This window comes from Entelurus aequoreus, linkage group LG27, assembly GCF_033978785.1.
Source record: "Entelurus aequoreus isolate RoL-2023_Sb linkage group LG27, RoL_Eaeq_v1.1, whole genome shotgun sequence".
Taxonomy (NCBI): Eukaryota; Metazoa; Chordata; class Actinopteri; order Syngnathiformes; family Syngnathidae; genus Entelurus; species Entelurus aequoreus.
Window position 1 is genome coordinate 20,789,941 of NC_084757.1, and position 13,328 is coordinate 20,803,268.

The 13,328-nt window shown below is 37.6% G+C and overlaps 1 protein-coding gene across 1 annotated transcript; it reads right to left on the reverse strand.

Annotated features, from left to right (window-relative positions):
• Positions 1-341: 341 nt before the first annotated feature.
• On the reverse strand, positions 342-8,785 carry micos13 (mitochondrial contact site and cristae organizing system subunit 13). The gene is made up of 4 exons (XM_062038922.1): positions 8,615-8,785; positions 7,976-8,132; positions 6,854-6,911; positions 342-604 (listed from the first exon to the last, which is right to left on the reverse strand). Exons 1-4 carry the CDS (start codon positions 8,641-8,643, stop codon positions 507-509), a joined length of 342 nt encoding a protein of 113 aa, XP_061894906.1. The 5' UTR covers positions 8,644-8,785; the 3' UTR covers positions 342-506.
• Positions 8,786-13,328: the final 4,543 nt, after the last annotated feature.

Consider the following 13,328-nt stretch of genomic DNA (forward strand, 5'->3'; position numbering starts at 1 on the left):
TACATAGGGTAACACCATTTTTAAATAGTGTAACAAAATGTATTCTTAGGTGCAGAACGAACATTCATCAAAAATGTGTTCACATAAAACTGCTTAACTTTTACACAGGGAAAAGAAAGTCACCCTGCTTTTTCTTTTTTGTGCGAAAACTACACAGGCTGTCATACTAACATCAACTTTGTCCTCCCAGTTCTAACAAATAGGCAAAAAGTCAGGGTCTTTGACACACAGCTTTTGCATGTGATTAGATGGGGCAAGTGTACCTAATGTGTTAGAAAACATTGAGAATATCTAATTCACTCACACAAGTGTAGCATTTAAAGAATAGACAATTTAAGTCATTGTTTTTTAAAAACATATTTTCACTTTATAGCATTATGTACAACATAACCCGCACATTCATTCCTCTTTAGTGGAACCCTGATTTCAACATGCGTGCTTCTTCTATAGGCATTGAGTACATGTCAGTTGAGTGCAACGTCTTGAATATTACTAACAATAAGCATCTACTTGGTGAGGTCTTTCACATACTGCAAACCCTGACTGGAATAGTCAGCTGCTTTCCTCGGACCGTCTGACAGAGCTGAAATGGACCGCCGCACTCCTGCAATAGACAAACACATCCTAATATTAACATCTTTTAAACCGTTATGACTAAAATGGTTACCTAAAACATTGCCTATTCAGTTAACCCTTGTGCAACCTAAAGATTGACTATGCACACTTACTTTTCGGACCCAAAAAGGGATCGGCTCATAAAAGCATCATACAGTAAGTCTGCGATAAACTGTTTTTTTCAACGTTCAGTTCCATCTATTGATATAAAGGTTATATAACTTGTTTTTTCATGTGTTATGGCCCTTTTGTCAAAAATTTTAAAAAATATTTTTATTTATAATGAGAAAATGCAAAAATACTGAGCAAGAATGAGAGATAAAGCAGGCAGGACTTGGTTGAGCTTAAGTTCACACTTTTTATATACCGTAATTTCCGGACTATAAGCCGCACCTGACTATAAGCCGCACCAGCTAAATTTAGGGGAAAATACAGATTGCTCCATATATAAGCCGCACCCGACTATAAGCCGCAGGGTTTTGATGTGTAATTAGCGTAGTATATAGGGGTTCCTGCTACCACGGAGGGGATTGTCGGGACAGAGATGACTGTTTGGGAACGCAAAGCGTCCCATTTATTAACAAAAAATCTTTGAATCATTCAATCAAACTTTCACATCTTTGACATGGCGAACAGCATTCGTACAGAGTACAAATAATACAACGGTGCAAAGTAATACAAAGTGCTCGCCTGAACGTTATCAAAATAACCAGCCTACCGGTATATGAAAAGTCAGTCTTTAATCATTGTGTCATCGTCTTCCTCCTGCGTACTAAAACCACCGAAATCCTCTTCGTCGGTGTCGGAGAAGAAGAGGCCGTAAATAAGCCGCACCCTTGTATAAGCCGCAGGGACCAGAACGAGGGGAAAAAGTAGCGGCTTATAGTCCGGAAATTACGGTATATATATATATATATATATATATATATATATATATATATATATATATATATATATATATATATATATATATATATATATATATATATATATATATATATATATATATATATACAGTGGGGCAAAAAAGTATTTAGTCAGCCACCCATTGACAATCAATGGGTGGCTGACTAAATACTTTTTTGCCCCACTGTATATATATATATATATTAGGGCTGTGAATCTTTGGGTGTCCCACGATTCGATTCAATATCGATTCTTGGGGTCACGGTTCGATTCAAAATCGATTTTTTTTCCCAATTCAACACGATTCTCGATTCAAAAACTATTTTTTTCCCGATTCAAAAGGATTCTCTATTCATTCAATACATAGGATTTCAGCAGGATCTACCCGTCTGCTGACATGCAAGCAGAGTAGTAGATTTTTGTAAAAAGCTTTTATAATTGTAAGGGACAATGTTTTATCAACTGATTGCAATAATGTAAATTTGTTTTAACTATTAAATGAACCAAAAATATGACTTATTTTATCTTTGTGAAAATATTGGACACAGTGTGTTGTCAAGCTTATGAGATGTGATGCAAGTGTAAGCCACTGTGACACTATTGTTTTTTATTTTTTTTATTTTATAAATGTCTGATGATAATGTCCATGAGGGATTTTTAATCACTGCTATGTTGAAATTGTAACTAATATTGATACTGTTGTTGATAATATTCATTTTTGTTTCACTACTTTTGGTTTGTTCTGTGTCGTGTTTGTGTCTCCTCTCAATTGCTCTGTTTATTGCAGTTCTGAGTGTTGCTGGGTCGGGTTTGGTTTTGGAATTGGATTGCATTGTTATGGTATTGCTGTGTATTGTTTTGTTGGATTAATTTTAAAAAAAAATTAAGGGAAAGTGTGTATATGTTATGTTTATATATCAACAATGTTGCAATCAAAAACACAATGCAATTTTATTGGGGGAAAAAAGACCCTGTCGAAATTTCAGACCATGAACCGTAAAACTGATCTATCATACCACATAAGTAAAACATATAATGTCTGTTTGGGCCTGAGGGGTGTATGTGGGTTAATACAGGTTTTATGATGGGTCAATTTGACTGTGGAGCAGATCTTTTTTTAATTGTAATGGGGAAAACGGTCGAAAGTCCAAACAAAAGGGTGGTTTTAATTATAAGGTAGGACAGGTCAATTATTTTGACTCGGTGAGCCAGATTTAGAGAAAAAAATCTGTCTGGGGGTCGGTCTATTTATTTTTAGGAACACTAATACAAAACCTCACAATAATGTCTGATTGAATGCTAAAAACTTTATGACAGACCACCTTAAAAAACGGAATGGAATGGAAGTTTTTTTTAACCAAATGAGACACCCAGAATGTACATGAAAATAAAGAATATGGGATTTACAATATTAACTATGAACGATAAAACACTGAATATTGACACCCCCTCTCAATCAACATATTTTGCAATCAAGCAAAACGCAACAAAAATGCAACAAACACAGCGAAATATGAATGCGAAGGGTAAAAAATAAACCCACCTACCATCTGATACATCACTAAGCTTTAGAACTGTGTTGTAAATATCTCCTTCCGCGTTTGTCCCTGACACCCGCATTTCAGGCTGGCCTCTGTGGAAACACTCTGTGGAAACGCTCCCCACCCACACTGATTGGCGCCTCATCTGAGCTGCTGTGACTTAGGCCCCTTCTACACTAAGTGGGCTAAGGTTATCCAGGGTAAATCCCACCTTGCACACACACACACACACACACACACACACACACACACACACACACACACACACACACACACACACACACACACACACACACACACACACACACACACACACACACACACACACACACACACACACACACACACACACACACACACACACACACACACACACACACACACACACACACACACACACACACACACACACACACACACACACACACACACACACACACACACACACACACACACACACACACACACACACACACACACACAATGGTCGTTTAAGACCCCCTGCCTCCCTTTGTCCGCTGGCGCAACGCAACCTAGTACGCATGCGCAGAAAATGCACACATCATAGTCACCCCCAGTGTTGCTTTGTGTGCTAGTTTTTAAATTAAATTAAACTTATCTGAACAATATCCAGTGGTATTTCAATTAACTGGAATCCAGTGTGCTGTTGGGCCCAGTGTAGTGAATCACACCTGAGCCATCATAAATTAATCAAATCTTTATTGGACATGTAAAAGTAAAAAATGTGATAAAGTGATAAAGAACATTTGACATCAATCAATCTAGGGATCTAGATATCTGGTCAGGACACTCACTCTTTTGCCTTCACCTTCATCGTCCATTCGTTTTTGGTGACTTTATATACTCTGGACCTAGACGTTGAGTCCGCGACTAACATGGCGGACAATAACTGATAGTCTGCTATGCCAGTCCAAATTCATTCAATGTTTTCCGTAGTCTTCACTCGACGGCCAGGTAATACAATGCACACGCTACATTTGTTATCACATCCACGGGTGGAAGGGACAAAGTTTTTCGGTAAGTAGAATCACAGCTGACCCGGACATTCGAAAGTTCTCTTGCGGTCTGAGATGTGTAGTATACGAAATAGCTGCAATCACGCGTTTCCTTCACTTAAGGTATTCATGTGTGATTTCCACAAGCGTCTGTACACGTAGAAGGAGAAACACGGGCATGTCTGGATGACTCGCCTCCATCTTTACAGTGGTTAGCTCCGGGTTGTTATGAAGCTGACTGTGGTGCGTTCTTTCTGACGTCACTTCCCGTGTGGGGCGCAGTCTTTCTGACTTAACTTCCTCTCCGAACTCAGTTTGTAAACGATCAATGAGTCCATACGAAGCTAAGAGCCGGAGATTCAAGAAATACACGGAGCACTTACCCGTGTAAAAAATTGTCCAAGTAGGGACCTTAAACAATAGATTAGTGTGGCTGAAACGGGGCTTAGGCTAAATAATTATTCGTTTAAGGGTAGACAGGGCCTTAGATTACCATAATAAACTAGTATATCATGCAAAAGGGCAGATTCCAACCATTGAAATACTTTGTATAGTTCAACACTTTGTATAGCTCCATTCTATCTTGCTGATTGTATTGTACCATATGTCCCGGCAAGAAATCTGCGTTCAAAGAACTCTGGCTTATTAGTGATTCCCAGAGCCGAAAAAAAGTCTGCTGGCTAGAGAGCGTTTTCTATTCGGGCTCCAGAGCGTTTTCTATTCGGGCTCCAGTACTCTGGAATGTAACAGTTAGAGATGCTACCTCAGTAGAAGCATTTAAGTCCCATCTTAAAACTCATTTGCATACTCTAGCCTTTAAATAGCCCCCCCTTTTAGACCAGTTGATCTGCCGTTTCTTTTCTGCCCCCCTCTCCTTCGTGGAGGGGGGGGCACAGATTTGGTGGCCACGGATGAAGCGCTGGCTGTCCAAAGTCGGGACCCGGGGTGGACCGCTCGTCTGTGCATCGGTTGGGGACGTCTCTGCGCTGCTGAACTGTCTCTGCTCGGGATGGTCTCCTGCTGGCCCCACTATTGACTGTACTCTCACTATTATGTTAGATCCACTATGGACTGGACTCTCACACTATTATGTTAGATCCACTATGGACTGGACTCTCATTATTATGTTAGATCCACTATGTTAGATCCACTATGGACTGGACTCTCATTATTATGTTAGATCCACTATGGACTGGACTCTCACAATATTATGCTAGATTCACTCAACGTCCATTGCACAGGTCGCCCAGGGGGTGGGTCCCCACATCTGCGGTCCCCTCCAAGGTTTCACATTGTCCCATTGGGTTGAGTTTCTTCTTGCCCTGATGTGGGATCTGAGCCGAGGATGTCGTTGTGGCTTGTGCAGCCCTTTGAGACACTCGTGATTTAGGGCTATATAAGTAAACATTGATTGATTGAAGACTTACAGTAATTTGAAAACATCACTGCACATCATAATGGCAGCTATAGTTTCCATCTTAAAGATCTAAAAAAATATTTGGGAATGTCCGGCGGGCCAGATTGAAAAGCTTATGAACCTTGGGTTAGGTGAACGGTCTTTTGGGCTGAGTGATTGTGTGTGTTGATCAGGTGTTTGAATTGTATTGGCGTGTTCTATGGAGCTAGGAGCTAGCATAGGAGCTAGGAGCTAGCATAACACGTACCGTACCGTACGTGCGCGTCACGTACGTAACTTTTTAAAAATATATAAGCTTTATGAACCTTGGGTTAGGTGAACGGTCTTTTGGGCTGAGTGATTGTGTGTGTTGATCAGGTGTTTGAATTGTATTGGCGTGTTCTATGGAGCTAGGAGCTAGCAGAGGAGCTAGGAGCTAGCATAACAAACACGCAGGTGTTATTATGCAGGATTAATTTGTGGCATATTAAATATAAGCCTGGTTGTGTTGTGGCTAATAGAGTATATATATGTCTTGTGTTTATTTACTGTTGTAGTCATTCCCAGCTGAATATCAGGTACCGTGAGTATGCAGCCCTGGCTGCTAAACATTTGATAACGACCGTATGTGCGCGTCACGTACGTAACTTTTTAAAAATATATAAGCTTTATGAACCTTGGGTTAGGTGAACGGTCTTTTGGGCTGAGTGATTGTGTGTGTTGATCAGGTGTTTGAATTGTATTGGCGTGTTCTATGGAGCTAGGAGCTAGCAAAGGAGCTAGGAGCTAGCATAACAAACACGTAGGTGTTTTTATGCAGGATTAATTTGTGGCATATTAAATATAAGCCTGGTTGTGTTGTGGCTAATAGAGTATATATATGTCTTGTGTTTATTTACTGTTGTAGTCATTCCCAGCTGAATATCAGGTCACCCCCGGCTCTCACAGCATATTCCCTATCTGAATAGCTTCAACTCCCCACTAGTCCTTCACTTGCACTTTACTCATCCACAAATCTTTCATCCTCGCTCAAATTAATGGGGAAATTGTCGCTTTCTCGGTTCGAATCTCTCTCACTTCATGCGGCCATCATTGTAAACAATAGGGAACTTTGCGTATATGTTCAACTGACTACGTCACGCTACTTCCGGTAGGGGCAAGCCTTTTTTTTTTATCAGATACCAAAAGTTGCAATCTTTATCGTCGTTGTTCTATACTAAATCCTTTCAGCAAAAATATGGCAATATCGCGAAATGATCAAGTATGACACATAGAATAGATCTGCTATCCCCGTTTAAATAAAAAAAATTCATTTCAGTAGGCCTTTAACGGGCCTTAATTTGCCCAGGTCTGAAGTAGGAGGCAAAATAAGAGCTCACCTGAATTCCAAGTTTGGACAGGAGAGAATTCAACCTTCGGTATTGTTGGAAGTTGAGCCTAAGGGACGCAATAAAAAAAGATGTTACTTTATTTAGTGCTGCCAAATGACGAACAATCACCATTTGCTTTTATGCCCAGTTTCAGGGTATTGTTAACAATGTATTATCAGATAAAAGATTGTAGAAATATATTCCAATTGAAAAAAATATATAAAAGACAGAACAATAAGATCATATGGACAGCCGTAAGTGTTTACATTTTGCTTTATATTTATTATTTTACTTATTTTTTGTCTGGTTTTGTATCATCCCGTGAGGTGTATATTATTTTTTATTCGGTTTGTACTTCATGAAGTTTTTGCACTTGTTTTTTTTGTTTGTTTTTATTATATTTGGATGTATTTGTTTGGTTTGTATGCTTGTGAATCTGGGCTATCCATTAACTACTGTTAACTACCGTATTTTTCGGACTATAAGTCGCAGTTTTTTTCATAGTTTGGCCGGGGGTGCGACTTGTACTCAGGAGCGACTTATGTGTGAAATTATTAACACATTACCAAACATTATTTAGCTCATTCACATGAGACTAGACGTACAAGATTTCATGGGATTTAGCGATTAGGAGTGACAGATTGTTTGGTAAACGTATAGCATGTTCTATATGTTATAGTTATTTGAATGACTCTTACCATAATATGTTACGTTAACATACCAGGCACGTTCTCAGTTGGTTATTTATGCCTCATATAACGTACACTTATTCAGCCTGTTGTTCACTATTCTTTATTTATTTTAAATTGCCTTTCAAATGTCTATTCTTGGTGTTGGGTTTTATCAAATAAATGACCCCAAAAAACGCGACTTATACTACAGTGCGACTTATATATGTTTTTTTCCTTCTTTATTATGCATTTTCGGCAGGTGCGACTTATACTCCGAAAAATATGGTACTGTTGAAGGGTGGCAGGAAATATAAGATTTTCTTCATCCTGTTCCTTCTCAAGCATAGGTGTGTAGATATGTGTTTTGTTGTTAGAGTTTAATCGTCTATTGATCAAAAATGCACATCAATGAAGGAGATAAATGAAAAAATTAATGAATGAATGAATTAGTTGTCAGTACCTCCAGGCCAAAGTACTTCATCCACTCCTCTACAGCGGGCGGTATGGCTGATGCGGCCCGCCCCAAAGCCTCGGAGCCCTGCTCACTGCTGCCCAGGAGCCCGGAATCATAGGCGACATAGAGAGCCCCTCCTGCAATGGTCACCTTAGTGGCCAGCCTGGAAATGAAGGAGATATTATGATGTCGTAAAATGTCGTAAATAAACACTATTGTTGGCCCTGTGATGAGGTGGCGACTTGTCCAGGGTGTACCCCGCATTCCGCCCGAATGCAGCTGAGATAGGCTCCAGCACCCCCCGCCACCCCAAAAGGGACAAGCGGTAGAAAAAATGGATGGATGTCACATTAAATGCTAGTACAGGACTGTAGCAGTACTTGTGTGTGCCTTTATTGCCTTACGCTGAGGTTTAGCTCGGACTACGAACGAATGCTGAACACAATATAGAATAAATATACACATTATAAGGTGCTTTTGTCCGAGACATAATACACAGCCGTGTAAACAAGGGCCCAATTAAATGTGACCCCCCCAACTACATGTACACTGACCTAGCTTAGCTTGTTAAATCCGGTAGCTCGTTTTGCGTTTCACTTCAATGTACGTCTTAAAACGACAACAGCCAAAATAGGAAACACTTACTTGATCACAGGTAACACCTTTGCCGCCATGGTCCACAAAAGAGTGCTTTTCCTGTCAAACAAACAAGCACAGCTTTAAAGTAGACGCGGTGAAGGACACTGTTAGTTGTTAACAAGGGTGTGTCAATAAAGTTCCATTCAATCCTCTGGTGAGGCTTTACGGCAAGTGTCGCAAATAAATGGCACCCGTCCAGGTTGTGGACGTTTTTAAAAATATACAATTAATATTAATGTTTATTGTTCCGATTGTTAAAACCTCTGTATTACATTGTTGATGAAGTTTAAAAAATAAAAAAAAAATCCCGAGCTGTGCAAATTTGTGGGAGGATGGCGTGAGATATGGCTGTCCAAATACAAAAGTGCGCACAACGTCCTAAAATGCGGACGACATATGTATCCTACTTCATTAAATAGAACGTGTTTTTTTTGTTTGTTTGTTTTTTTATTAATTTTTATTTTTTATTTATTTTTGAGTTTTATTTTATTTTGTAGTAGTATTTTTTTTTTAATTTTTAATTTTTTTTGAACAATGTACATACAAACATATATTTTCAATGCACTTTCGACTATAAAAATGGGACCCATTGCCTCCCTGCTTGGCACTCAGCATCAAGGGTTGTAATTGGGGGTTAAATCACCAAAAATGATTCCCGGGCGCGGCCACCGCTGTTGCTCACTGCTCCCCTCACCTCCCAGGGGGGGATCAAGGGTGATGGGTCAAATGCAATGTGAAAATCATTGGTACTTTAACTTTAACTTAACAAATCTCAACAAATTCATACAACAGGTTGAGCAAATACTGTCTTTTGCAAAACATGTAAGGAAAGAAAACTAAAGCAAATACAAATAAAGTATAAAAATAATAACAATAAATAATAATAATTTTAAAAAATAGGATCCATCCATCCATGTTCTACCGCTTGTCCCTTTTGGGGTCGCGGGGGGTGCTGGAGCCTATCTCAGATAGATAAGATACAAAATTCAAACAAACAAAAAAGATTAATCCGAATCACTTAAAATTTCTGCAATAACAAAATAAATTTTAGGGCTTTTGTATTTTTAATCAGTTTCCAAGATTTAATTGCTATTTTTAAATTATTCAGCCGATTACAAAATGAAGGTTTTACTTTCCTAAATCGACATTTGTGTATAAAAAAAAATGTTGCTGGGAGCATAATAATGTTAACAGTCTGTGGAACGCTCTCCCTGACAACCTGAGGGCACCACAGACTGTGGATGCTTTTAAAAAAGGCTTAAAAACCATTCTTTTTTTTTTTTAAAAGCCTTTTTTAGATATGTGTGTGCTAGTTCTAGCTATTAGGCTGTTCTAGTTTTTATTTGTATTTTTTTATTTGTATTTATTTATTTGTTTTAATGCACTGTAGCACTTTGAAGTTGTTTGCTCAATGTAAAGTGCTTTTACAAATAAAATCTATTATTATTATTATTATTATTATTATTATTATTAACAAACATTTCTAAGTTACCATCATTTATAAAAATGCCAAATTTGATCCCTCCCATAGAGAATGGGGACATCGCCACCAACCCTAAACTATGACCATAACCATATACATTTTTTAATTTAAAAAAATCCAATTGTTTCCAGGTAATGCAACCTAGGAAGTTAATTCCACTGGATATTATAGTGCTAGCCTTTGTAATATACTACACACATTTATTTTTCTTATTTTGAGTTTAATATGATGTTATGTATCTTTTTTTATTGAAAATCATGGCTTTTTTCAAAGGCTTCTAGGTCATAAGACAGGGGAACTTAATTCCACTTGATATTAGTAGAGCTAGCCTTGTAGTATAATCCACACCATTTTTTTTTCAAATTAAAGTTTCAGAGTGTAGGAGACAGAATTAGGTGTTTGAGGAGTGGTGTGGTGTGTCTTTTGGTTTTAGGAGTTGCAGGTCACATGGGTGTAGTGTGTATACTAATGGGTGTGTGCATAATTAGGTATTTAAGGAGAGCACACTCACCTGTGAGCTAGAAGCTGTTGAAAAAAATATTATTTTAAATATTAAAAATGTATATAACATCTTTTTATATTCAAATTTGAAAAAGAACTACAAGGCTGGCACTACTAAGATCAAGTGGAATTAAGTTCCCATGGGTCACATGATCTACAAGCTATTGAAGAAAAAACACATTTAATCTTAAAAATTCATATAAAATGCTGTGTGTTAGAATAATTGTATCTAAGTTATCACAAAACTTTGTGTTGCCATGAGTTCCCGGCGAGAAGACAAAAGCTGTCTTTGATCCGACCAAGCAAAAGGCTTGTAAAACTCCACTGTGTAGGATGGGAAGCAACATGAAGGTGTTCTGCTTCTTTCATGTATTGTAATCAACAGAAAGATATTGTCTTGACCCAAGAACTACAAAGCGAAGAGGAAGCAGGACCTGACTCTTTGAACTGTTTACGACCTTTTGTTTGAACTGTTCTGTAACCAAAGGCGATGGCTGTTTACGACCCCTGTCCCTTAGAAACAGCTGTTGCCATGTAATCAGGGAAAGTCCAAATAAAAGAGAAGGCGTACAATCTTTCACCAGAGCGTGGTGAGACACTGTGCAAGGGTACAGTGTCCAGGCGTCTCTCCTCAATTGAGCCAAATGTTATTATGTCTCTGTTTAATTATTTGCTTCTTATCTTGTTTAATAGATGTCATCAGTGTTTCAACCTGACACTGTGAGAAAAAATAAGTGTGCATGATACTACAAAACTAGCGCTACTAATATCCAGTGGAATTAATTTCCTACTGTAGGTTGCTGCATGACCTGGAAACTATTGAAAAAGATCCTTCATTTTTTTATATTAAAAATGTATATACAATTCAATAAATGATCAAATTAGAAAAAATGGCGTGCATGATATTACAAAGTAAGACTAAGTATTTGACCTCCTTACAGATTAATTGGTGTTTTGACGTAGAACAGAATAGAAGTCTGGAGCTTAAATTAGAGAGAAGTTTCTCAGTTCAAAAAGTATGTCTAAAATGATCAAGTCGCATTTTCATTTATACCAGGGGTCCCCAAACTACGGCCCGCGGGCCAGATACGGCCCACCAGCGTCCAAAATCCGGCCCGCTGGTAGTACCGAGTAAAAAAAAAAAGTTTTTTAAAATTTTTTAATTATTAGTATTTTTTTAATCTGTCCTTTAAGCCCATCCATCAATCCATTTTCTTCCGCTTGTTACTCTGGGGGTCTCCTAGCTGCTCTGGCAAATCATATTTTCTAAAAATGCATTTTCCCATCGATAACGCGACGGCATCACGTTCGCGCCGCAGCGTCAGGCGAGCGCGTGGCAAGTGCGCGCTCTTTCAGTCAATTAGTGCACGAGGGAAAAAAATTGGGAAATCGTTGGGGAAACGTAAAATAGACTCGGAGTGTAGAGTTTTTAAACATCAGTGGACATGTGACTTTTTTTTGTTCAGTGTAAGGAAAAGGCAATTTGTCTAATCTGTAATGAGACAGATTGTGTATATATACATATACAGGATATATATATATATATATATATATATATATATATATATATATATATATATATATATATATATATATATATATATATATATATAAATAAATATATATATATACATATATATATATATATATATATATATATATATATATATAAATAAATATATATATATATATATAAATAAATAAATATATATATATATATATATATATATATATATATATATATATATATATATATATATATATATATATATATATATATATATATATATATATATATATATCCCCCAAATTTTTTTAACCCAATGCGGCCTCGGATCAAAAAGTTTGGGGACCCCTGATTTATACTTTTTATATGGTATGTACATTTATTTTTTGTCAGTTATTTATGACTCCCTTTGTATGCAGTATATTTGGTTAGTACTTATATTTCTAATCAGCCTGACCCAAGACTGTATACGGTTTATGTGTTAAATGAAAAAAAAAATTTGTGATTAACACATGCTTTCATATCATTTGACAAGGTTGTAAAATGTAAGTATGTTAGATATAATTATTGAATATGATTAAAATCAAGAGTAAGATTAGTAATTCAGTGTTAATACATGAGTGGGCCCCAAGCCTCTCTGTTAGGGTTGTACGGTATACTGGTATTGGTATAGTACCGTGATACTAATTAATCATATTCGGTACTATACCACCTCTGAAAAGTACCGGTCCACGTAGTGGATTTACACCTGACATCCACTGTAATGATATCAAGTACAGCAGCGTATCTAGTCTATAGTACTATGATTACATTGGTATTTTTTAGCATCACAAAATCTTTTTTCGTTTTTTAAATTTATTTATATATATATATTATTTTTAACTACTTGTATGTTCAGTATTTTATTTAAGGACAAACTTGCAGTAAGAAACATATGTTTAATGTACCGTAATATTTTTTGTTAAAATAAAGCCAATATTACAACCCCCCCCCCCCCCCCCCCCCCCCCCCCCCCCCCCGAGGTCAAATAGGTTCAGAACCCCCTCCATTTTCAACCGCTTGTCCCTTTCGGGGTCGTGGGGGGTGCTGGAGCCTATCTCAGCTGCATTAGGGCAGAAGTAAAATATATACATTTTTATTCCACTCTCTTCAACGGAATAGTATTTTATTGACGGTCCCTAAATATAAACCACTTGAGAGCGGCACCTCTCCGGCGAGCTCCCCGCACT

Bases quoted from the DNA above. Each gene is read 5' to 3' on its own strand.
- micos13 (XM_062038922.1), bottom strand. From the start codon at position 8,643: ATGGCGGCAAAGGTGTTACCTGTGATCAA. The intron at 8,133-8,614 runs GTAAGTGTTTCC...CTTCATTTCCAG, and splicing joins AAGGTGTTACCTGTGATCAA to GCTGGCCACTAAGGTGACCA. The intron at 605-6,853 runs GTGAGCTCTTAT...TGTCTATTGCAG, and splicing joins TGTCCAAACTTGGAATTCAG to GAGTGCGGCGGTCCATTTCA.